Source organism: Eptesicus fuscus, chromosome 13, assembly GCF_027574615.1.
Source record: "Eptesicus fuscus isolate TK198812 chromosome 13, DD_ASM_mEF_20220401, whole genome shotgun sequence".
Classification (NCBI taxonomy): Eukaryota; Metazoa; Chordata; class Mammalia; order Chiroptera; family Vespertilionidae; genus Eptesicus; species Eptesicus fuscus.
In genome coordinates, this window is record NC_072485.1 from 40,243,171 (window position 1) to 40,269,200 (window position 26,030).

The window sequence follows — 26,030 nt, forward strand, 5'->3', positions numbered from 1 at the left end:
TAATTCTAACATTGTTCTTGATAAAATGTAACTCTATTTTATGAAAAAAAACCTTCATTTTAAAAATACATAAAATTACATTATAGTTCTCTTCATTTCAAGAGTTTGAAAAACTATAACCCTTAGTTAATATCTGACATTATAAGATATCAATAGATTACTTAACTATTCCTTTGTTAAGTATAAAAAAGAATAATTAATGATATTAAATAATTAGAAACGATCTGCATATCCCACAATAGTGGAATGGCTAGGTCATCTGTGATGTAGCTTCTTGATGAACTAAAATGCACCCATTAAAAATGCCGAATCTCTTGCACACCCATGTTCATAGCAGCTCTATTCACAACAGCTAAGAGGTGGCAGCAGCCCGTGTGTCCATCAAAGGATGAATGGATAAGCAAATGCGGTCTATACATATAATGGAATATTATTCGGCCTTAAAAAAAGAAGGAAATCTGACACATGTCACAATATAGGTGAACCTTAAGGACATTATGCCAAATAAAGCAAGCCAGTCACAAATAGACAAATACTGTATGATTCCACTTATATGGGTCAGCTTCATAGAGACAAAGCTGATTGTGGTTACTAGGGGTGAGGGGAAGAGGAAATTGGGTGTTGTTTAATGGGTACAGACTTTCAGTTTTGCAAGATTGAAAAAGTTCTGGCAATTGGTTGCACAACAATGTGAATTTATTTAATACTGTACACTTAGAAGTGGTTAAGGCGGTAAATTTATTTTTATGTGTGTGTTTTTTACCACATTTAAAAATAATAATTTTAAAATGCTGTCTCTGAAGACTAATTTTGTAATGATACATAAAAACCATTCCTGATAACCATGTCGAGTGAAACAATCAGGATATGAATATGTATATATCACATAGGATTATAACTATGTAAAGACTATATGTATCCAGAGTGCGTGGAGTGTCTGGGTTCCAGTGGAGCATTGTTTTTCTATTTCTCATGTTTTATTTATTTATTTATTTATTTATTTATTTATTTATTTTTAGATCTTTATTGTTGAAAGTATAACATATGTCTCCTTTTTCCCCCTATTGACCCCTTCACCACCCTATTGAACTTGTATGTATATATGCGTAACCCATGGACACTGTCTCGTATGTTTTATAACGTGCTTATTGCTCTTATCACTAAAACTAAAAATATTTTAAATATATATTTTTTTATTGATTTCAGAGAGGAAGGGAGAGGGAGAAAGAGATAGGAACATCAATGATGAGAGAGAATCATTGATTGGCTGCCTCCTGCACACTCCCTACCGGGGATCAAGCCTGTAACCCGGGCATGTGCCCTTGACTGGAATCGAACCTGGGACCCTTCAGTCCACAGGCTGACACTCTATCCACTGACCCAAACCAGCTAGGGCTAAAAATAAAAATTTTAATATGCAAGAATAAAATGACCAGAAGGAAATAGAGTTCGATCAGTTCACCATCATCCGAGAGCAAGGAGACAGCCCACCTAACCTGGTCTGTTCCTCAGGTTTGTCTGGAAAGTCCTGTTTACTTTTGCCCAAGGTTGAATGGCTACAGGAAGGGTTCATTACTATGTAGTAGGAATGTTTCAGGTTGAGGTATTCCTTTGCCTCCCTCCTGTTGGCAGCAAAACGGCACCAGGTGTTGGACCAGTGGAGTCAGATGGAACCTTGGCTCAGCAACCTCAGTACTTGAGTTCTGGCTAAGAAAGAATTCAGAGCAAAGATTCAAATACTACAAGCCAAAGTTTATTTAGAAAGTCACAGAGGGAAGAAAAGTGAGCCAGCTGGGCATGGGCTTAGGAAACAAGTCAGAGGCAAAAGAAGGGCCCTTGGAATTGAGGAGAAAGACAGAGGCAAGGAAGACGCACCTGAGAGAAGGGGGTGGAGAAAGGTGCAGGCTTGCTCAAGAGAGAGCCAAACTGGGTGCTGGTCTTGAGGGTTATTTACCTGAAGGTCCCAGGGGAGGATCTCAATAGAATATTCATCAGCTTTCCAAGTGTGTCCTTTCAGGGTTGTGGTCTCCACTGATTGGTCGGCGCCAGGTCAGGGGGTCATTAGTCAATGCAGCTGGTCCTGAGGTCAGCCATGGCACTGTTTATCTGGTTTTGCTGTTTTCCTAGGCCTGGGGCTGAAACACAACTGAGGCCTAGATGTTATCCATAGGGGTTGAGGATTAAGGGAGTGGTCGTGCAAGGGCCAACATGGGAGTCGCATGAGGCCTCTCTTTGGCCCCTTGTTCCTCCTCCAAGGGGTTATACCACATGACTAGTGACATGCCAGGGGAGGAGAGGTCAGGGTAGGGCCCGAGCCACATGACCAGCGATATGAAAGGTCAGGTCTGAATGAATTTCCCAGGTTTGCCCATTGCTAGGCACCCAGGGCTTTCCATCCTGGTGACCTTCTGTACCTGGCCTATCGTCCTTGCTCTGCTCAGGCCTAACTGCCTAGCACACTTCCACTAACTTTGTAGACTCCAGAAAGTATTGAGCCTGGAGAAAAAAAATATTTTTACTAAGACTTTTATAGTTTCATATTAAGTTTAATAATGGAATTTACCCAAATGATAACACCCTGCAATTACATGGTCTTGCATGCTTTAGGATTTGAGAACATTTTAAGAAAGTTTATTTTTTCTTATTTTTCTACCTTCCCTGGTAAGGGTGGTAATGTCATTGGTAAGTGAGGAAACTGAGGAGACCTGATTTACCTCAGGGCTGAAAATCCTGAATTAGGACAGAGAACCTCCCCATTTCTAGTCTGCTGCTCATTTTGATGAGTCTTATTATCTACTTATGGTAAGGATATTTTGTAATACTTTCGAAAATCCATTGATTGATTTGGTCAGAGGAGATATCCTCAGTGCAGTAAACTCTTTTCCTTTTCTTTCTTTTCTTTTTTTATAGGCGGGAAATGTTTCGTTTGCCCTCAGCCTCTCCCGGGAGTTTCTTCTCTACAGTACGTAATGATAAAAGATAAGCCACAGGTCTGAGTTACTGGAAATCCCTTCTGCTCTTGGCCTTTAATCTCTGCAGGTGGAATACAGCTATCTATTTTTATTTTTCTAATTTCATAATCTAAGTCACATTTCTAATTTTAGATTAAATCTTACATACTGATTGATGCATTGGGAGTGTGAGTGTGGAGGGAGTGTAAGTTAGTTGGAAAATGCTAAGAAGAAGATACTAATCTGTCCTTTCCTCCTCCACCCCCAAACAGTTATATATTAACTATGGGGCCATTTCACGAAGTTTTGTGCAATAGGCCTTCCTTCCCTTGGCTTCCAGCACTGGTTTTCCTCCGGCACCCAGGACCCAGGCCTTCTCTCCAGACAGAGTCTGCAGTCTTCGTCTTCACTGCAGCCGGAGTGCCGCTCCTGTAGATCCCTTTGTCCCCTGCCCTCCCTCTCATAGCAGGCATCCTGCCCAGCCAGGCCACTCCGTGCCTGGAACAGCTGGGCGGCAGCCATCTTTGTCCTTCTAATTTGCATATTCCCTCCTGATTGGCTGGTTGGCATAGCAGAAGTGATGGTCAATTTGCATGTTTCTCTTTTAGTAGTGTAGATATTGCTTCAATGGGGAACAGGTCCTGGATTGGGAGCCAGTTTCTTCAGGGACATCTAAAGACCTAGGTTTGGGAAGTAGACCTGGGAACTAGTGAACTCAATGGGAACTGTGTGTGCAAGGAGAGTGACTCAGCAGGATTATTCACCACATCTACAAAGAGATACCAGTTCTTCCTTTAAACCAGGGCTCATTTGCTATGCAAGCGTAACTCCCCAATTAACATGAGGTTGTACCCTCACCAGAGTTGAACAAGAGAGAGACTTTCTAGCTTAGCTCTCTGCTTGGATATTTTTGTGTACAATTTTGGTAGCAGATGGCTTCCCAGATTTTCCTTTAATAAGATATTTAGATGCTAAAGAAAGATACATAATCAATATAATGTTTTAATAGGTATAAAGTATTTCATGTAGGACTTTACAGTGGTATTTATCTATCACTTTTGAATGAATCCACTTAGTAATATTATTCCATTCTGATAATTTGGCAAACCCGTAAGATAAGGAAGTAGCTGTATGGTCTGGAAACATGTGGGCAATTAGTGGTGCAGGCAAAATGAGAACCCAATGTCCCTTTATTTTTGTGCTTGATGTGGCAAAATCTCTGCCTCTCCCAGAGAACCCATATTGTGCACTATTATAAGTGGATGAGCAGGACACAGCAAATTGAGATCCCCAGTTCCATTTCTGGCTTCGTAGTATTTTCATTGGTGTTTTGGGGTCATCATTTCCATTCTTCAGAATTCCATTTCTCCTCTTATGAAGGAAAAAAAAAGATGGTAATTTCTGTCCCCTCCTTCCCTCCTTTGTCAGGGCGGAGCTGGTGGTTAGAAGCACACTGAGCTCCACAGAGAGAGATGCTTTGGAAGCATTAGAGCCACTTAGCACCTTCTTCTGAGATGCACTGAGAATCATATACAGAGGCTAGAAGGCCAGGGGTAGTTGCCAACTCACAGGGCTTTTTTGCAGACAAAGTGGGCACAAGTAAGACACAAGACCCTGCAGGAACTCGGGCTGGAACTAAAGCTAGAACCCCCATGTCCCATACTGCTTTGCTCTGTGTCTAGGCCATTTAGGAATTTTGAAGGAGCTGGAAGAGTCAGGAATTAATTAGCTTCCAGTTCTCCAGGAGGGAATAGGCCGGGCCTCTGCTATAGGGTTTGGCTCTCAACTTCTCTTTCATGGCACTCACTTGTCATGTTTCATTGTAACTACTGAATGTCTCTTCCCCCTGAGACTGTAAACTCTAGGAGGTTAGTTCAACCACAGCATCTGTGTATAGCAGATGTTCACGGGAGATTTACGGAACAGATGACTAATTGAACGAATGAAAGGACGAAGAGTACTCCCTATGCAAAAACACTGACCGTCGCCCTGTCTGAGAGCTGCCATCCTGATGACCCCTTGGTCTAGGAGTGTTAAGTTCCACTTTCCTTTCCAAAGGCCTTTACCCCTTCAGATCTGTCAGGCCCAATTCAGTCTTTTTAAAATACCCGGTACTCTTCTGGGGGCGCGGGCCCCACATCCTCCTGTGCGGGGACCCGGGAGTCACTCAGGGTGTTCGGGTGCTGGCCGTGGGGACAGTGAAGCTGCAGGAAGCCGTGCTTGCCAATCTGCATTACCCCCTGCTCTGACTCCTCCCAGGCCCGGATCATAAGAGGATGGCCAGGAATGTCCTGAAATACGAAAAGCTCTTGGCAGAGAGCGCCAACCAGGCAGTGGCGGCGGCTGTCATCCAGAGGCCCAATGTGCCCCACCTGCAGACCAGAGACACCTACGAGGGGCTGTGTCAGACCCTGGGTGCCCAGGTAGGATGTTCCAGAGGAAGAGAAAAGGGGAACCGGCGTGGCTATAGAGAGAGAGCAGAATTGGGGCAATGTGAGGGAAAAGGCTAGAAAAATGCAGTTTGAGAGAAAAAACACACAACTCACTTGGACAGCATCAGTGACGGCATTCTGGATCTCCCACAGTCCATTGATTCTGTAGTTCCCCTAAATGCGTGCCAGCTCCGAGACCCTTTCCTCTATGCTGACTCCAGCCTTGCCTTCCAGCCCACTCACTACCAGATCCCTAGCCTCCACTGCGCCTACGAGACCAATGCCAGTCCCTACCTGCTGCTCCAGCCCGTCCGGAAGGAGGTCATCCACCTGGAGCCCTATGTTGTTCTCTACCATGACTTTGTCAGTGACGTGGAGGCTGAGAAAATTAGGGGGCTGGCAGAACCGTGGGTGAGTGTCCCCAAAGCTTGCCAGGAACTTCCTTTTGTGCCTTCACACGCCTGGAGTCCAGGAGAGTGAGAACAGACAGCCTGCGCAGCCAAACCTTTCAGCGGCTCAGGAGTTCAAATGGCAGCTGTGCGGTAAAACCTGTCCATGGTGAAAAAAATCACAGCAGTGGTTGACCCCGGAGGGAGGGGATTGGCTGGGGAAAGGTACAGGGACTTTCTGGGGTGTTGAAATGTGCTCTCAATAGCTTTTAGGGATATGGAGTACACAGCGGTAGGCATTTGTCAAAGCTCACCAAAGAGTACACTCCAGTTCTGTGTGTTTCCTTGTATACCAATTTAACCTAAAAAAAAAAAAAAAAAAAAAGTATCCTCCCAAAATGTCCATCATTTCATGTAATTGGTAAAAGAAAAAAAAGGGTGACATGACAGGGTCGAGTGATATCCTGGTCCAGATTTATAGCCTTACAGAGTGGAAAGATGATCTGGTTCAGCTTTATTGTTTTGTTAGTGGGGAAACAGGCCCAGAGAAGAGAAGGGACTTGACCAAGGTCCCACATGAAGCTAGAGCCAGAACAGGAACTTGGAGGGGCAGTGATTGTCATGCCCCTCGCCCACCTCCTGGCACCAGTTCTCAGGCTAAGTTACATTAATCTCCGGAACAGCAGTACAAGTCAGCTTCGTTCTCCCATTGCATGTCAGCGGTGGGCTGGCTGCAGCTCCGCCCCCGCTGTCTTCCCTCTGGACCCAGCCTGACCGAGCAGCCTCTGTTTGGGACATTGCCGGTCTCCTGGGAGAGGAAACAGACCGAGATGGCAAACTCCTAGCTGGCTCCTAAAGCTTCTGCTGGGGCGTGTCCGACATCAGTTCTGTTCACCTTTCACTGGTGAAAGCCACGCAGGCGGCCACCACTGCGGCGGAGAGAGAGAATGCTGAATTCCCCCACAGGGAAGGCACTGCACGTCGCTGTGCCAAGCTTGACGTCGACGGAGAGGGGACGTTTCGTTGTCGCCCAGGAAATGTGGCAAATGTTTAGAAAAATAATACCGTCTATCTCACCGCTCTACCAGGCTGTACCTTTTTTACAAATGGTGCATGGCCTGGCTCGGAGGTACTCCCATCAGGGCGCCCGGCGTGGTGTGCTGTTCATGCAGCACCCGTTCCCCACTCGTCGGGGGACAGAGCTGCGCGCCCACACGCTGCGGGGCTGGCTTCCGCAGAGAGATTGAGTGTGGGTCCTCTCCCTCTAGGGCCGTGCTGCATGATGGGGAAACAGATCTACAATACGCTGTGCTATGTGCTGTCAGAGAGGGGTGTGCAGGGAGCCTGCTATGGCAGCATAAGGAAGCGCGCCTTCCGCTGAGGGAAAGGCAGTTGGGTGAGGAGTAGCTGAGGGGAGAGGAAGAAACAGAGAGGGCTTCCCTGTGGACGTGAAGTTCATCACAGTGACCAGGTGGCAGCGCATATTCCAAAGACAAAGCAATGTGCCAGGACCTGAGTTGCAGCGTGTTCAGAGAGAGGGGGGAGCTCCGTGGTGGATGTGGTGGAAGTGAGGCTGCACACTGAGGCCCCATCAGAGGCGCTGCTGTAAAGACCACGGGAGACGGGGGGTTGGGGGGGATTTGGATTGTATCCCGGGGGCAGGGCGAGAGCTGTCAGCCAGGGAGTGGGGAGATCCGGTCTCCAGGTTTTGAGGAGGATTCTGACAGCAGACATGGACTGGAGGGGAGAAGAGCAGCGATAATCATTTCACCTAAAAGCCAATCCAGTGAAGTGCAGAATCCTTGTAGAGAAGGTTTTTGGGATGACTAAGCTCCACCGGGGAGCTGAGCGATGTGTGTTCAGTAGCTTTGGCTTCTCGGGGAGCCAGCAGGAGCAGCTGGCCAGCAGCTACTTTTTCCTGAGAACAACGCTGTTGCCCTAGTAACAGGACAGAAGGCCCATCCGGAGACACTCACTCAATCCCTCGTGGCCGGATCATCTATTTAGATTGCACAAACCTTGCCACACGCCCTGTCCCCCAGAAGCGTCTTGCTGGGTGGCTGATCCCTGTCTGGTCTTCGGCTCTGCTAGGAATAAGCCCGGTTTGTGTGGTGGCGGCTGCCCCACGGGAGCTGGGCACAGACGCCTCAGAGGCTTGTGTTGGGTTTATCTGCTCCCTAATCACTGTGCCTTTCCCAAAGAATGCTTTCACCGCCCTCCCCGGCCCCTCCGCCTCTATCCTCCCCGCCCCGTCCCCCCCCCCCCCCCCCCACACACACATCCATATTCTAGCCATACTTAAAGGCTCGGTTGAACCTCTCACCTCCACTGGCCCACTTAGCCCTGACCACTTTCATTGGTTCTTACAGTAGAAACATTTTTTTTCAGAGCACTTTTTGGGGGCCACATACAATAATCTCTCCCTCTTCTGAACTGAAAGCTTTGTCACTAGTTGTTTGGTGCTTTCCTTTATTCTGCCATTTATATGTTGACTGGTACATATGGTATCACTAAAAGTTTCATGGGTGAGCATCCTGTCCCCCCAAAGAGACTGTAAACTAGCTGGGATCATATATTGTTCTTCTTGAAATGCCTAGCCCTGTATCATACGGGTTGCAACCAAAGGGATCTTTAAACGGTTGAATCTGACCATGATAAGCCCTTTCTTAAACTCTCTAATGGGTTACTTTTGCTTTTGAGTGATCACCAGCACCTTGGCCTGGCTGCTGCCAACCCCTTCTGTAGCATGTCCCCCTTGCACTCAACTCCCTACCTGCACTAAACATTCAGCCCCATGCACGGGTCATACTCTCACGGGTCATACTCCACACGCTCTGCTCTCTGCCTGAAATGCTCTTGTCTTGGCTCCTTTTCACCTGCACGATTCCCGTTGCCTTTTGGGCATCCTGGGAAGCCCTTCTGTCCCCATAAGAATGGCCTAGATCAGTGATGGGCAACCTTTTGAGCTTGGTGTGTCAAACTTCGCCAAAAAAACTGAGCATAACTCGGGTAGTGTGTCACTTTGAGGAAAAAACTAACTCCAAGACTCTAATCGCAAATGTTTCATCCTCAGGAGCAGCAAATGTTTCATCCTCGGCATGCGGCCGCGTGTCATCAGAAATGGCTACGCGTGTCCGTGCTGACACGCGTGTCATAGGTTCGCCATCACTGGCCTAGATGCTCCTTCTCAATATTTCCAAAGCATCCTGTACTTGCCCCTTAGGGCACCGTTGCATGACTTACGTCTGGTTTCATATGTTGTATTTCCAATGCTTAGCACAGTATTTCGCACAGAGAACAACCAGTAAATATTTGTCCCCCAAGATGAATGATTTGTAGGTGGACAGTAAGTAATCGTTAAAGGAACTAAGTGCAAAGTGGTTCCTTCATGGTGGGGGTGGGAAAGCAGAGATTCTCTAGGGTTGTTTTTTTTTTTTTTAACCACTGCTGTTGCCCTAAAAGAACAGGAGGGAACATCTCTCCTCTCTTCAATGAACAACTCCGGAGAGGATGCTGGGAACAACTGGTGAAGGATTAGGTAGAGGCAATATCCATCACCTACTGATTTCCTGCATCCTGATATTGACAGGAACTCCCAAGAATGTGTTGTTCCCATGCTGCAGCTTGTAGCTGGGGAAACGGGTCCAAGGAAAGGAAGAGGCTTTTCCAAGGGCATCCACCTGGTTTAGGAGCAGGAACAATAACACAGAAGCCTCCAGGAAGGAAAAGGGTTTTTGTCTTGTGCAGGTCATTGCCCTGAGTTCTGCTCTGACTGCATGTAACGTGCCAGGGCTGGGCCTTAGACAGCACTCTGCTCATCTCCCCAGTCTGAGCACCCACTCCCTGCCCGGCCTTCTCTGGGCCCTGGGGTACGGCACCGACAAAAGACCAAGTCCTTGCCCTCAGGAAGCTGACATTCTGATGACAGATGCCGAAGAAAATGCATCATCATAAAAATAAACATTACTTTTCTTTCTATCCCTGGTACAGTGCTTTTGCGATTAGAACCCACTTTATTTGAAAATAATGTTGCCCTGGCTGGTCTGTGTGGCTCAGTTGGAGCATAGTTCCATATACCAAAGAGTGGTGGGTTCGATTTCCGGTCAGGGCACATATCCAGGTTGTGGGTTCAATCCCTGTATCACATCACATCACATCAATGTTTCTCTCTCTCCCAAAATCAATATAAAAAATAATGTAGCCCTAGCTGGTTTGGCTCCGTGGATAAAGTGTTGGCCCATGGACTGAAGGGTCCCAGGTTTGGTTCCAGTCAAGGGCACACACCTCGGTTGCAGGCTCCTCCCTGGCCCTGGTCGGGGCACGTTCAGGAGGCAACCAATCAGTGTGTCTCACATCAATGTTTCTTTCTCTCTCTCTCTCTCCGTCTCTCCCCCTCCCTCCTTTCCACTGTCTCTAAAAATCAATGGAAAATTATCCTCAGGTGAGGATTAACAAAAAATAAAAATAATGTAAATTTTATGTCCAAACGGTCAGTTAAATTAGTGACTTCAAACCTGTTTGGTCCCCCGCCACCACCCTTCCCCCCAGTCAGGGCAGTTGTCGCAAACAGATTTTGGTTCCCTGTAAGGAAGGGCCTTTGTCAGAGTGGCTCGGAAGGAACAGGCTGCCTCTGAAGACAGAAAGGTTCCTCTGTTAGAGGTGCCCATTTAATCCAACAAACACGTGCTTTCCATCGGGCAGGCCCTGTGCCAGACACGGGGATACAAAGAGGAAAGAGAAACAGCCCTTTTTCTTACAGAACTCACAGCCGTGCGGATGCAAAAGGGATTAGACTATTTGTTTCAGTTTAACAGACCTTTACTGAGTGCTTGCTGTCTACCAGACTCAGTGTTAAAGATTATTTCAACTCTGAGATTTTTGTCACTTTTTATTTACGAGATCGATAGCTATTACTAAATTAGTATCCTGTGCAAAATACCCTGTAATTTGGGAGGAACTGGCAGTTGTTAGGTTTATGCTTTGGGGGGGGGGGGGGGGAGAATTTGTCGGTGGGGGGGGCATGTCTATGGCAATGACGGAGCTCTTCCCTCCGCATCATAACCACTTGGACTTTCTCTTACGTTCTTCCCGTCAGCTGCAGAGATCTGTGGTGGCATCGGGCGAAAAGCAGTTACCCGTGGAGTACCGCATTAGCAAAAGGTAAGAGGGTCCTCCTTGTCTGGAGCTCTGGCCATGCCTGCCGCCTGCCTTCCGGCCGGTCGCACAGCTGACGAAGGCCAGCAGCAGCCCTCCGGGTGCCATCGGAGATGCTGCCGGAGAACCTATAGTTGGTGTTGATCCTGTACATTCTTGCTGAGCAGGAGACATGGCCACGCCCCTGCCCCAAAGGCCTCTCACAGGTTGTTATATGGTCTGAGGACTTAACTAGGAGCCATTAGGGAAACACTTGAAAAAGCTCCTTTGCCCTAACCAAAAAAGTAAGTGTGTGGTTGCTCTAACCAGGATTGCTTTTCCAGAGAATACGGTCCCATCCCTCTTTGTAATTTGACTTTCCAAGATTCCATTCCCTCCTCCTGACTCATATGCAAAGCATGACTTGCCAGGGTTCAGGCAAGAAGGATGACTGGGATCTCTGGACATGAAGGCTTCGCTAGAGGGGCAGATTCAGCTGCCAGAGCCCAGCCGACCCCCTCCTCCCACCTCTGTCTCTCCGCCCCCCCCCCCCCCCCCCCCCTCGGCAGCGCCGTAAGGACAAGACTGATGATACAGTAAGAGGGTCCCCATCGCAGCCATGGAAATGAGATGACACAATCTTGGGGAGAGGCTAGACCGCAGGCTGGGTGGATAGTTTGTGCTGTCTGGGAAGTGAGGTGAGGGATTGGGTCTGGTCCATTTAGGAATCTTTCACATTAGGAATTATTCTCTAAGCTTTGGAAGACACATGTGACCTCAGCTTCATTGCTTTTCTAACTTTTCTGACATCCCAGCGTCCAAGAGAAAATTAATCTTTAGGGCAGTAGATCTTCTCTTTATTTCTCAGGTAAAGAATCTGAGACACTCATTACCTCTTCTTCCTTCCCACCGCTCTGCTCCCTTTGAACTCTGGTTCTGTCCTCACAATGTCACTGTAACTGGTCTCTTAAAGGTCACCGTTGAACTCCTATTTGCCAAGTCATTTTCCTCCCACAGACCTTCCCTGACCATCCGTTACCCACAAAGTGAAGACCAGGTTTCTGAACACGGCGTCCATAGTGTTCTCCAACATGCCCTGAGCCTATTGGTTCAGCATTGTCTCATGTTACTTGTTTTCACTTCTGTACACACTATCTATTGTCACCCCCCATTGCACTTACACTGTTTCTTCATCCTGGAATACCCTATGTCTTTTCCAGCTCTTAACTTTTATGCACCCTTTAAAATCTGGCCCACTTGTCACCATCTTACCGCAGTGCCCTAGTCAGAACGATGTCTCCTTCCTCTGTGCTCCCCAGCACGTTACTGTAAAGACTGGTTCTCATTTTTTCACTCTTCCTTGATCTGTACTCAGTCACACTTGTGTATCTTCTCCCATGAGCTGTTTGATGCAACAGCCTTGTCTTGAGTATCTTTTAAACCTAAGAGCACATAGCATAGTACTTCCCTTGCACTCACTTCCCTGGGACCTACATTCTGATCCCAAATCCTCCACTTTATCAGAACCTCAACAAGACATTCAGGAAAAGAGACTGAACTTCGCTCTTTGGCCTTTGACCTATCCTGGTTTGTCTTGGAGTGGGGCAGAAGAGCAGAGATTGTTCTGTGTTTTACTGCAATCACTCACATGCAGCTTACAAATCATCTTCATATGCATTGACTCTCACAATCTTCCTAAGTCTGTGAAGTAGATATTATCATCCCCATTATATAGATAAGTACAGAGAGCCTTAGAGAGGTTAAAGGTTAAGTGCCTGACATAAGGTCACACGGAAGATCAGGGACTGCTCTTACTACTTTGAATCCAAAGCTTTTTCTATTGCATGCAGCTGTTGACATTTCTCTAAAACATAGCAGTTTTAAAGGCAGGGTTTTGTCTTTTTCTCTTTGTATCCCAGCGCCTCATGCTTTGAGCCTTCAATCTTCACAGCACCTAGCACAGGGCCTGGCATTCAGTGAGGAGCCTCAGACAATGTTTGTTGAATGAATGAATGTGTGGATGTTGAGGTGGAGCACAACAGACTTAGCATGAGGAGCGAGTAGATAATTAGGCATCCATGTCTATCTTCCTGTCTTCCCTGTTTTCCTTCCTCTGGCAGTTGACATCATTCATTCATTCATTCATTCACAGATATTTAATAGTTTCTGGCATAAGATCACTAGTGCTCCAACCTATGATTTGTTTTAGTGCCTGGCTGAAGGACACCGTTGACCCAATGCTGGTCACCCTTGACCATCGCATTGCTGCCCTCACGGGCCTTGATGTCCAGCCTCCCTACGCAGAGTATCTCCAGGTGGTGAACTATGGAATCGGAGGGCACTATGAGCCTCACTTTGACCATGCTACGGTAACTATGGGGTCAGTGACCAATCCCCTGGGGTGGAGAACCAAAGTGTCATTTATTTCTCTTAGGCAGAGCTCTTATAGGACTCCCGTGGAAAGCTAAGTGAAGGTTCTTGTTCCAGGAAGCTCTGAAAGCCTTGGTTTCAAGCTGATTTCTGGTAACCCATTTTCTTATATGCCACCACCCCCCTCTCCATCATTTGCTAGTGGGGAGAAGAATGTGGCCTGTCATGGTCGTCTATCTTCCTTCGCCCGAGGACTTCCCAAAGAAGACTGTCCTTCCTCCAATCACTCTCTTTATCTACATACATATTTTATGATTCTATTTATATGAAATTTCTAGAAAAGGCAAAACTGAAGGAACAGATCAGTGGTTGCCCGGTATTGGGGTGGGAGTGGTGATTGACTGCAAACAGACAAGGAAACTCAGTTGAGGGAAGTGTCCTAAAGTTGGATTGGTGGGATGGTTACACAAACTGTTAAAATTTACTAAACATCATTGGATGGTACACTTAAACAGGGTGAATTTCATCATATGTAAATTATATCTTAATTAAGCTGTTCTATGACAACAAAAAAAAGGGGATATGTCTTTTCAACATATAATTGGGAACTCCAGTCTTATGACTTGGTATTACTACAGAATAATTATCTGTAATATTTTATATGTTAATTTATTTATTCCACCAAGAACCTGAAGGTGCAATTAACCCCTCTTACAGTTCTTTCACTACTAGCAAGGAATTGTGTTTTATGAGTGTCTTAACAAATTAGTAATAAAACAGTATACTGAGTACCGAAAAGCACAGATGGGCACAAATTCTATCAGGTGTAACTCAAGACTATATCCCACCTGTGACACCCCCATTTTTCTCCTCCCTGTATTATGGTGGAATCCTGGCTGTCATTCCGGTGCCAACTGCAAAAAATAATGATGTTTTATTTTTGTCTCAGTCACCAACCAGCCCATTGTATAGAATGAAGTCTGGGAACCGAGTTGCAACATTTATGATCTATGTGAGTCTTGCTCTGAACCAGGGCTTCTTACTTAAGGACTATTTATGTCTCTCTCTTATTTTATAATTTTCAAAGCAATTTCAGGTGTTGATTTTATCTGATACTCGCAACTGAAAAGTCTCCAGGAGATACAAAGAAGTGCAAATCAAGACAAAAGTCTTCATATTAAGAGAGCACATCCATAATTCTAGAATATGGTGGTGAAACACCTTAGCTGAGGTTACCTACAGAGGGACTGAGTGACCTGGGAAAGATGCAATCAGTAGTTCCTATGATGCCCAACTTTCAAAACTAATCGTTGTAGTCTAAACAGTGTTCTGTGAGCCACAGGTCATGATCCATTAGTGGGCTGTGAAATACATTTAGTGGATTTGGTCAGTATTTAAGAATTCTGAACAAGAAAAGAATAAAATGAAATGGAAAATAACAGGGGGTATCTTATGTAGTAATATTTTATGAAATATTTACTATTTCAGGGTGTGTGTGTGTGAGTGTGTGTCTTGGGTAGTGATATAACCAATGTTTCTTTCTGAGGGTCTCAAAGTTTGAATCTACTTATTGTCGCCTTCAATAAGGATGTTAATTTAGCTAGAAGAGTAAAGAAAGGGGGAATTCCTAAATGTCCTTCCTCCTGTGGCCCTGCAGGCAAACCCCCATTGAGTAGGCTTCTTAAATTCCTAAATTGGGTAATTGTCTTTCAGTAGTATTTCTCCCAGAATTGAATAGGAGAACAGGGGAGGGAATCTATGCAGATGACATCAGAGGTCAGGTAGGGCCGAGTAGGGCAGTCAGGGGCTCTTTCAACTCTGGCTCTTCCTCTGGTGTTTCAGCTGAGCTCGGTGGAAGCTGGAGGAGCTACAGCCTTCATCTATGCCAACTTTAGCATGCCTGTGGTCAAGGTGAGTGGGGATCTGGTCCCAACAGATGGTTGTAAGGTGAAGAACTAACATTCTAGCTTTCATGTTATCTGTGCTTGCAAGCTTATTCCGAGGGGGTAGGGACAAGAAGAGGTCTTTCCCTCAGAATCAAAGATAATCCCTCAGTCTTGATGACCACATGTTATTGTGCCTCTATTTTTATTTTATTTACACTTATATTACAAGTAGATGATTACATGTCTGCCTTCCCTATTACAGTAGAACTTCTCTATTACAATAGAACATAAAATGGAACTTTTTAAATTAGTCTTCGGATCCTCTACAGCACCTGGTCCCCTCAGTCATTGGTTCAGCAAACATTGAGGGCTGGAGGCACTGAGGGCACCGAGGAAAACTCATAGTCCTTGTCCTGCAGGAGCTCACAGAGAAAGTAACAGGCAGTAACAGGTATGGCAATAGAGCTACGAAATCATGTGAGGCACCGAGGAGGGCCAAGTAGTAAGAGGTTTGTTTAATAAATATTTCCCCCAAATTTTAGACCAATCCGTCAATCAGGGATGGCAGCCCTTATTAAATTCAGGAATGAAATTAGGACAAATAAATGAGATTGTGCCTACAAAGCACTTGCCACAGTGCCCCGCACATCACAAAGCATTCACTAAGTAAATGCAGGTATCTACGAATACTCAGGGGTTGGCGCAGGTTAAAGTAAGTCTACAGGAAGTATAGAGGGGGGAAAGCTGGGTATGGAGGAAGAACATATGACTTGGAGTCCAAACACTGGACTTGCAGTCTTGACCTTGTTCCTTCTTAGTTGCATTATTTAAAGCCCCTGGGCCTCAACGTCCTTGCTGATAAATTGGGGAGTGTGAAAATGCTGGCTTCCTAGGGGTGTTATTAGTGAGTGCCTAAGGAAGGGTAAGTGTCTGGATTAACTTCTTAGTTGTAAGAGGAATGTTTTATTCCACCTTGTGGATTTTTGTTGTGTGCATCTCCTCAGTGATTCAATGACATCCTCTACTCACCTTCCTCCTAGCACTTATCACACTGGCTTGTCCTGGGCTGTTTTTATATGTCTCTGTCCCAAAAGACTGTGAGCTCCTTAAGAGCAGAATTGGACATGATTTGTCTCTGCATCTTCAGGGCCTGAAGCAGGGTAGGCCCTCAATAAAGGACAAATGAATGAATGAATGAATGAATGAATGAATGGCAGCTTATGCCACTTTGGGCCATTTTGTGCATGCCTTGCCCCCAACCTGCATGGGAGGCTTTCATGTAATGACATGCATGCGTTTGTTCTCGGTCATGTGCTTCCCAAGGAATGACTGGGGTTGGGGTCATTTTGTTTTCAGAATGCTGCACTATTTTGGTGGAACCTGCATAAGAGTGGTGAAGGGGATGGTGACACACTTCATGCTGGCTGTCCTGTCCTGGTGGGAGACAAGTGGGGTAAGGCCTGCCTTTCTGGGTGTCAGAATGGGGTGAGGGGTTCACAGTGAAGGGAAATAGGGGTGGATGGAAAATAGCATAGTCCTCTCACTCTAAAAGCTTCATTGCAGTGCCACGTTATAGTGAGATGATCAGACTCTGGGGTAGTTGCCCCCAACAAATTGGAAGCCCACAAAGGGCAGGGATCCTGTCACAGAGCAGGTGTCAGTAAAGGCTACTGACCTGACAGACAGGCCTGGGTTCCTGAGTACGGCTGAGGAGGCAGATGGTGCTGAGTCCTAGTCCTGTATCCCAGGGAGAGAACCATCCAGTGCCTCCCCATGAGGAGATGGTCAAACAAGGAAGAGATAAATAAGTAGGGGACGTGTTTATGTAATATGTGTGTCCAATAGCACTTAGCTCTGAATACAGAAAAAGGAGAGGGACTCTCATGCTGAGATGGACATTGCCACCCTTTTCTCTCATTACTCTGGAGTAGCACCATGGGGGAGGTGGGCTCTTTGGAGCTACATGAATGAAAGATGACTGACCTCAGAACCCACAGGTAGACAGGGCCTGTGAGGACTTTTCCTCAGGGTCAGTGTCCTCTTTGCTATTTATCTCTGCTAGAAGCAACATCTTCTAGTCTGTAGCAGGACTGGGACTAGGGTCAGGCGAGTGAGTTGCCTGGGTGCAGAATTTAAGGGTGCAACCGTGTGGTGAGCACGGCCACTGTTCGCTCTGCTGAGTCTACTCTCTTCTTCCTCCCCATTCTCCCGTAGTGGCCAACAAGTGGATACATGAGTATGGGCAGGAATTCCGCAGACGCTGCAGCTCAAGCCCCGAAGACTAACGTGTTGGCAGAGAAGTCGATGAAGTCCCATGGCTTTCCAGGCAAGCCAGAAGCCAAAAGCTATGGGTTGGAGAGGAGAAAGGAGAGCATCCTTCTGGAAGAGGGGCTTGTCAGCACTGTGTTCCTTGCAAATGCGAGGCAGGGAAGTGGTCTTTATCAGGGCTCACCTGAGAAGTCACTGAGAAACCATTCACATTGTTTCCTCTCCAGGCATGGGCACAGTAGAAGGGACAAGACAAAGGATGGGGCAAAAGGCTGGAGAGAGAGGTTTCTGGAGATCAGACTCTCTGTTGGGAACAGGACATATCAATGGTCTCTGGGGCTTGGTCAGTGGGGCTTTTGCCTTTTTGAACCTTGACACCAGGGTCCCACAGGTGCAGTGAGAACACCTGCAGGAAGGGCTGGCCGGCTCCCAGGGCTTTTGCCCTTCAGCCTACTGACTTGTGCTGAAGCCTAAGCAAGCGGTATCTCCGTATCAGGAGTGTACTTCATATGGTAATTTTTTAAAGCATAAAGCAACTTTTTTGTATCACGATTTTTAAATACTGCCATTAAAAAGGTTTACAAATCATTTTCACACCGAGAATATTCTTACATTATAACACTGAGTGAAAAAAGCAGAATGTAACTTTTTATTTATGCCATAATCTCAACCTCCCACCATTCCCCTCACACACTGTTCCAGACACATAACATTATTTCTTTTCTTTAAAGATATTTTTATTTATTTCAGAGAGGAAGGGTGGGTAAGAGGGAGAGACAGAAACATCAATGATGAGAGAGAATCATTGATCAGCTGCCTCCTGCACACCCCATACTGGGGTTCGAGCCCACAACCCAGGCAGCATGTGCCCTGACTGGGAATCGAACCGGTGACCTCTTGGTTCAGAGATCAACGCTCAACCACTGAGCCACACCGGCGGGCACATGACATTCTTTCTGTTCCTCGAAACCACCATGCTCAGCGCCCTCAGCACCATTCCTGCTTTCCAGACCTTTGGATTTGCAGCTCCCTCAACTCCTCCCTGGCCAAGCTCTTCTCATCATTTTACTCTTGGCTTAGTGTCACTTCAGAGAGGCCTTCCCTGATCACCCAGCCTTCTAGCCAGTGTCCTTCAGATTCACTACTTTTATTTTCTTTATAACAAGTTTCTCAAATTGAAATTACTTGATTCATTTGTTTAATTGTGGCCAATTGCCTTCCCTGCAGGATGAGTGCTTTAAGACTCCACTATGTTTTGTAAATGCCTCTATTACAGCTCCGATCTCACTGAATTTCAGTATTTATTTGCCTGGCTGTTCACATTACACTCTGCTCATATCCCAGTATTTCTGCTGAGTGAGCCTGGGTTCTGTAAATCGTCTTACTAAGTTATTTTTATATAGGAAAGGAAAAATAATTTTCCCTGTAACTTCTGTGTTTGTAGCTGAGACCTCTGCAAATAACAGATTAACAAGAGGAAACACGCAGAAGTTTATTAACATGTATATATCATGTATACATGGGAGACACTCGGGGAAATGAGTAACTCCCTGAGGTGTCAAGAATTCAGGCTTAAATACCATCCAAATAGAGGAAGGGGCGGGAGGATGTAGGCCTCCTTAGGAAAGATGAGTGGGCCCTTAGGAGAATAGATGGGAAGGAGGTATGATAGTTTGCGATCGTTTGTCTGGGTGTGGTGTCCATTTCTAGTCTCCTCTCCTGTGATGAGTCAATCTTTCCTGCTTGATGAAACTCCCAGGGAGGGATTCATGACAACTGCGTTCCTTTTGGAGGATGTGTCTTTAGGCAGATAAGCAGTTCAGAGAAAGTCTCCCTCTGCATTTGCTGTTTTTCAAAATCATCAGTATGCCCAGCAGCATATGTGGCATGTTCTGCTACCCTCAGTCACACACTGACCGCCTGCCTCCTCCTGCTCCAGAGGAACGGGCCTGAGACAGAAAGCTGACTGTGGGCAGCATGGCTCCCCTTTCTTCCCTGCTGCGGGGATCAGACCTGGGCCTTCTCGGAACGGTGGGTGGGTCTGAGCTAATAACAGCAATGGTGAAGTTGATGAGTTTCCCATGTGACGATACCTTTCCAAGGGCTCATGAGTTAATGAAACTTTAAAGGCCTGATGAATTCATGCTCGCCCCAAGCCCATGAGGTCCATCAGTTATTACCCTCCTTTTACAGAAAAGAAGGCAGAGAATTAGGTAATTTGCTATAATCCCACAGTTTGGATCTAAACCTTGTGCTTTGAACCACTACTCTCGCAATATCTAAGAGGTGACAATTTTCAAACATCCAAGTGACTGAAATTCAAGAACTGTCTGGCTGCAAATGAGACACAACGACTTACAGAGCATTCACAGGCCCAGGCCCAGGCCCAGGCGTGCTGTGGGGGTGAGCAGTGCTGGACGCAGTCAGCTAGTAGGGAGATGAGACATTCATCCGGAGTTAAATGTTAGTGAAACACGGTATGAAAATGTTACATGCAATAAGAGATGAATTATTGAATGCTTCAATTAAGAGCTGAAGGGGTCATTGTGGCTTGGGATAATTGTGACAGCCTCATTTGTTTATTTAAATGACATTACCAAGGTGCGAACTCAGTGCCAGGCCTTTAGGAACACCAGGAATGGAAAGGAGAATTCTATGCTGACCCTGCCCAGACCCTCAGGTCATCACAAGACAACGCAGTCATAGGTGGAGACAGGAGCAGAGCACCAAGGCTTCAGGGTAAGGAGAGGCTGACCAGGTCTTGATGACATGGGGCGGTCCTGGGAAGGGTTTGTAGAGGCACAGAAAGAGGAGCAGGGTGGGGAGGAATGACTCTCCCTAGAGCTACAAATAGTACCACCTTACTTTTGGCCAGTATGTTAGTTTTAAAATCACTTCAGTGTCCCTTCTCTTGAGCCTCACCTACCCAGGGTAGAAAGGTGAGCAGGCATTGTAGAAAGCAAGTCCGGAATGGTTAGTGGCCTGACTGGAGTGACACAGCAGAGCTTGGCCTGAGACTTGGACTCCCTCACCAGTGCTCTTTCCACTGGATGGCTCTCAAAGCTACGTCCCTTCATTGCACCACAGCTGGAGAGTGGAAAGACCTTGTTTTATATTTGCACAAGTTTCTATGCCCTGGGAAACTGACTAGTCCTTCAACTAAGTGGTGTAGCTGAGGGGCCCCAACAATGCTTAGTGGGTAGGTAGGCAATTATAAGTAGGACTGACCATGGTTTGGGGCATAGCTTATTTATAATTTTGTTTGTTTCTTCCTTGCACTGTTCTTCAACCGTTTTTCTAACAGCTTCATCCAACCTGGGCTCCTGACATTGCATTACATGTCCCTCACAAGCTTCACTCCAGGGAATGTTCTTTACATAATGACTATTATCATTATCCTTAGTAACCACATATTGACTATGTACTGCAGCCCAAGCACTGTGCTAAGAACCTAAGCGTATTTGTTTCCTTCAGTCCTCACAATGAAATGGGTACTGTTATCCCCATGTTATAGATGAGGGAAACAGAGACAGAGAATGTGTAACGTGCCGGAGGTTACACAGCTATAAAGTGACAGAGGCAGGATTCAAATACAGGTCTATCTCCAAATATCTTAACTAGCCCTTATTTTGCTGTGGTTGCTTTGCTCCCACTGGGAGCATATCTTTTGGTGCCAACAACTTTTGAAAGGAGTCTCCAACATTTCCCCAGGCTTTGGAAAGGTCTATCTTTTATGCCTCTAATGCCTAATGGCTAGGAACCCTGTCAGGATGTAGGTATTGGTTGAATACACAAATGACTCACCTTGATTCCACAGATGTACAATGAACACCTATTGTGCAAATAGCCCCGTGCTAGGTACTCCATGAGAATCCAAGAAAATGAAGAGTTCTGCTCACTGCTCTTAAGGCACAATGAGCACATGCCCAAGTAGGAGAACGGAGAATTAGATATAATCAAGGGGAAAGCTGTGGGGTGCTCACCCTAAGGATCATGGGAGCTGGGAGAAAGGGGAGAACCCTATGGATAGAGTAGACTGAAGGCTTCCATGTTGGGGCTCCAGGAATACAATGGAGTGTGCCTGTGGAGGGAGCGGTTGTCACCTCACTTGCCCCTTTTCACACACAAGGGGGCAGGGAGAGCTGTCCAGGAGGAGGATGTGAGAGGGTATTGATTCTGGGGGACCCTTATCCAGCCATGCCAAAAGCAGCCAACACAGACTGCCCTTTCATGGAACCACTCAAAGAGTTCCCTGTTTGGGGGTGTTGCTTCTCAAGCTGGGAGCATCCATGAGAGAGGGAGGGTGGACCGAAAGGGGCACTTGCCTGCAGGGTGCTGCACACTCTGGCAACACCGTGAAATCAGCCAAGGGCTAGGGGAGGAGACACACCTTTGTACCTATTCTGTGCCAGCTATTCATTCTCCCTTATCTCTTTCACAAGTATGAGATACGGCAAGAGAGGGAAAGGAGGCTCAATGAAGACTCCCCTAAGTTCACACAGCTGGAAGCAGAGCTGCTTCTAACCTTTCTCTCTCTCACCTGAAGATCCTCACAACTTTTCCCCCCTCGGGAAGTAGAGCCTGTCTCCCTTTTTCCTCTACCCCATCCCTCCTTTATTCCCAGTTGTGCTTGGGAGCAGTCCCACTTGGTGAGGCTGGGGAGGCGAACCCACTGGACCTCGGATCTAATGGGTTTTGCCTTGGTTTCCCCTCCTGTTGGAATTCCTTTGTCTTAGCAACATGGCATTTACTGCTTTTCACCTGGACTACTGCAGGAAGCACATTTGGACTATACTTTAAATACTTACGTCTCATTTAACCCTTCCGACACCTTGTGATTTAAGGATTATCAAACCTTTTTTTTTTTTTTTGGATAAGGAACCTGAAATTCTGAAAGAAGAGACTAGCCAACTGTCACCCAGCTAGTAGGTGTCTGAGAGCCTGTCACCACTAGTGAGTACCTGTCAGCAAGCCCCAATCCTCTCACCTGCCTCATCCCCCCCTCTTTTCTGGTATATGTAGGAGTGATAAGGCGTGCACTAGCCTGGGAGCTCTATGGCTTACTACGAGTCCAGACTGTGCTATTTGTGTGACCTTGGGCAATCACTTTCCTTATCAGAGCTTTTGTTTTCTCACCTGTAGGATGGCACTGCTAATCTGCCACCCCTACCCACTCCACGGAGGAGCTGTGAGACTTCAAAGGATGAAAATGTGCTTTATAAATGGTACATGCTGTATTGTGTCAGTTAGGCTAAGCTTGATTAGTCATCGGTTTGTGGCATCATCATTGACCATCAGGAAAAACACTTTCTCCCCCATCACACAGTTCACTGTTCCCTCCGTCCACCAGCTAGTTGCAGGATCCAACTAGTTTAGCCTGGCTACAGGCTGGGGTTTTCTAGCAAACTGCTGGGAGAGAAAGCCAGCTCTAGGAATAAGGGAGTCTCTTGAGTTTACATAACTTTCTGAGCCTTGGAACCAGAGTGAGAATGTGTTGACTCTGGCTGCTGATGGGCAGCCAGCTGGGGCAGGAGAGTTGGCTGGAAGCTTACAAACAGCACGCTGTTCCTGCAGGGAAGTGTGGCTGCCTTTGCTTTCTCTGCTCCTCTTGTAGGCTCTCTTCTTGCTTTTCCCTTGTTAATGTCTTTACCCTTTAACTCTCTACCCCCCACTTCACCCCCCCCCGGTTCTGATGACAGGCCCTTGAATCCAACTTAAGGGCCCTTGCACCTCACTGTCCAAATCGGTTTGTCTTGTTCATTTCACATCTAAAATCTTGAGCCAGTCGCCTCCTCTCATCCCTGCAGCTATTGTCCTAGTTAAGTGTACTGTTGCCATTTACACGACTACAACTGCCCCTTTACTAAACTCCTGCCTCTCGTCTGGTGCAGACCAATCCAGCTACACAGGATACTAGAGTTCCTTCACTTCAAACAACTCCCCATTCTTGCCACTCAAGGCCTTTGGGTCCTGCCTCATACTCCAGCCACACTAATCACACGAATCTACCAGTTATCAAAACAACTTTCAAATCTCCTGGGCTTGAGTATGCTGTCGCCTTTACCTGCAGTGGTTTCTCCTTCCTTCTCTACCTCCACCTTGTGATGATGCTTCAAAGCTCAACTCAAATGCTACCTCCATTGTGAAACTTTCTCTGACCTGTTTCCAGAGGTTCGGTTGTCCCCTTGTCCTTTGTGCAACGTGGTCACAGTTTCTGTAACCGTCTCTCTAGACCGTGAGGCAATTTAAAGGACCTTGTTATGTATTGATATCTGTCTCCAAAATCCACTAGAAGCTTTGCACAGAACTGGTTTGAGGATAACACCAAGTCATGCCAGCTCCCCTCATACCTTTGTCCGAGTCCTCTCAATTTTGAGGACCCCCCCCCCCCGCTATTAGATCTGCCTACCTTCTTTTTTAATTCAGAGTCAAAAGAAAGAGGAAGGGAGGGGGAGAGCTGTTTTTCCACTTATTTATGCATCCAATGGTTGATTCTTGTTATGTGCCCTGACTGGGGATCAAATCCGCAACCTTGGCATATTGGGACAACGCTGTAACCAACTGCACTATCCAGTCAGGGCCACCTACCTTCTATTTTTCAGGAAGTTCTCCTTGGGCATTCGTCAGTGTGTGTGTGACAGAATGGTCTTTGGTTTGACCCAAACACGCTCCTTCTGGCTCTGCAGCAGCCCTTCACTTAGGAGGTCCAGGGGTTGCCCAGCCAGAGTGGGTCAGTTGGATAAGTGTCAATTCTCAGTCAGAGCACATATCTGGGTTGTGGGTTCCAATTCCAGGTTGGGACATGTATGAAAGACAACCAACTGATGTGTCTCTCTTCTCTTTCCTCTCCCCCCTCCAAGCATGTGAAGATTAATAAAAAATATTTTTTTAAAACCCGGAGTGGGGGGGGTCTCCTTTATTTCCTGAGTTCATAGTGCTAATCTGTAGGCTCAAGGATGTTGTTATAGCCAGCACATAGTAAGTGCTCATTCAATATATGTTGTTTTGAATGTTTCCTTCTCTACTGGGGTGTAGTGAAATACTCAGTAGACAAAGATGCCGCCACGTCCTAACTGCGGCTGTGGGCAAGTCATTTCAGATCTCTGAGCTTCAATTTCTGTGCCTTTAAATTGGAGATAATGCCCATATGTCATGAGGATACAACATATAAAGGAGATGTGCCTAGCACAGTACCTAACATTGGACAAACATTTCATTCATTCTCATCCATCCATCAAATCTGAAGAAGACTTATTTCCCTGGTCATCATCCTTTTTCTCTTAAGTCCAGTATCTGGACCAAAATGACCTCTGCCCAGTGTCCCATGTATTGTCTAGGAGGCAGCATGAAGAGGAAACAACGTAGGTTTGAATTCTGACACTGTCACTTCTAAGCTATATAAATTTGGACCTGTCTACCTGTAAAAGGAACATCACTTACTTACTTACCTCAAAGGGTTGCTGTGAGAATAAATGAGATGTGTGTCAAGGAAATTAGATCACCAAAATTTGATGACCAATTTGACTAGCCTGATGAACAAAAGTGGCTGTGTCCCCGAGAACCAAGCATGTGATCATGCTGCCCCCCTGTGGGCAAAGGGCACAGGGCCCCACAAAGAGACCTCACCCACACCCACAAGGGATTGGTGGGAGAAATGAGATCACACACAAGCACTTTTCTTCTCTGCTAGGGAGCTCATGCATTACCCTGAAATATTTAGTGGACATCTAACCCTGAACTTCTCAGAATTAATGTGCTTGTTAAAATACAGATCAATTCTTAATAGGTCTGGGGTAGGGACAAAATCTTTAGCAAGCTTCCACATGATACTGATACTACTAGCCCACAGGCCACTTTGAGTGATAAAGGTTTTAAAGTGTAATCTGGGAGTGACAGGACAGGAACTATTTACTGAATGCCTCCCCTGTGCCAGCTAACCTATATTAACTTATATGGGCCTACCCTACTATTGATCTCCACCTTCCAGTGGAGGAAACTGCAGTAGAGAATCAGCTATCTCATACAAACCGTAACGGCTGGGCCATGGGTTCTAATTTAGGCAGCCTGGCCCCAAAGCTTTCTAGGACCCCAACAGTGTATAGAGGACGACCAAGGGAGGGGCTGTGGCAGGGAATCAGCAAAGGTACTGAAGTGATCTGAGAGATGAGGCCTCAGCTAGGGCAGGAGCCACGGGTCTAACAGGGTTTGGCAGTAGACTGGATATGGGTGTAAGGGAGCTATCTAGGGATCTCCAGCTGTCTGGTTTGGACACTGGAGATGGTGGTACCTACCATCTACTGAGCTAGGAAACACAGGAAGAATAACAAGTTAATTTTAGGGGGAAGGTGAATTCAGTTTCAGGAATGGTCAACATGAGTGGCCTTTGGTCCTTTGGGAGAGAAATGAGGAGGTGGATGGACACAAGTGTCTAGAGCTCAGGAGATGATCTGGATTGTGGACAAAGTCTGGATGTTGGCAGATATGAAGCCATAAGTGGTGAGGTCATGTGAACAGTACAGACTGTCCTGTTCCAGAACAGCAAATTAACACAGCACGTAAAGATGGGACTGGAATCCAGGTTTCCCTGGCTGCTGTGGAGGC

General features: G+C 46.4%; 1 protein-coding gene across 1 annotated transcript in view; it reads left to right on the forward strand.

Annotated features, from left to right (window-relative positions):
* Positions 1-17,593, forward strand: part of P4HA3 (prolyl 4-hydroxylase subunit alpha 3) — a 32,246-nt gene extending 14,653 nt beyond the window's left edge. Inside the window, exons 5-13 of the mRNA XM_008149965.3 lie at positions 2,911-2,962; positions 5,211-5,374; positions 5,618-5,794; positions 10,868-10,932; positions 13,115-13,274; positions 14,225-14,287; positions 15,118-15,186; positions 16,518-16,614; positions 17,376-17,593. Coding sequence (XP_008148187.3) covers positions 2,911-2,962; positions 5,211-5,374; positions 5,618-5,794; positions 10,868-10,932; positions 13,115-13,274; positions 14,225-14,287; positions 15,118-15,186; positions 16,518-16,614; positions 17,376-17,446 — 918 coding nt within the window. The 3' untranslated portion in view covers positions 17,447-17,593. The remainder of the gene's footprint in view (positions 1-2,910; positions 2,963-5,210; positions 5,375-5,617; positions 5,795-10,867; positions 10,933-13,114; positions 13,275-14,224; positions 14,288-15,117; positions 15,187-16,517; positions 16,615-17,375) is intronic.
* Positions 17,594-26,030: the final 8,437 nt, after the last annotated feature.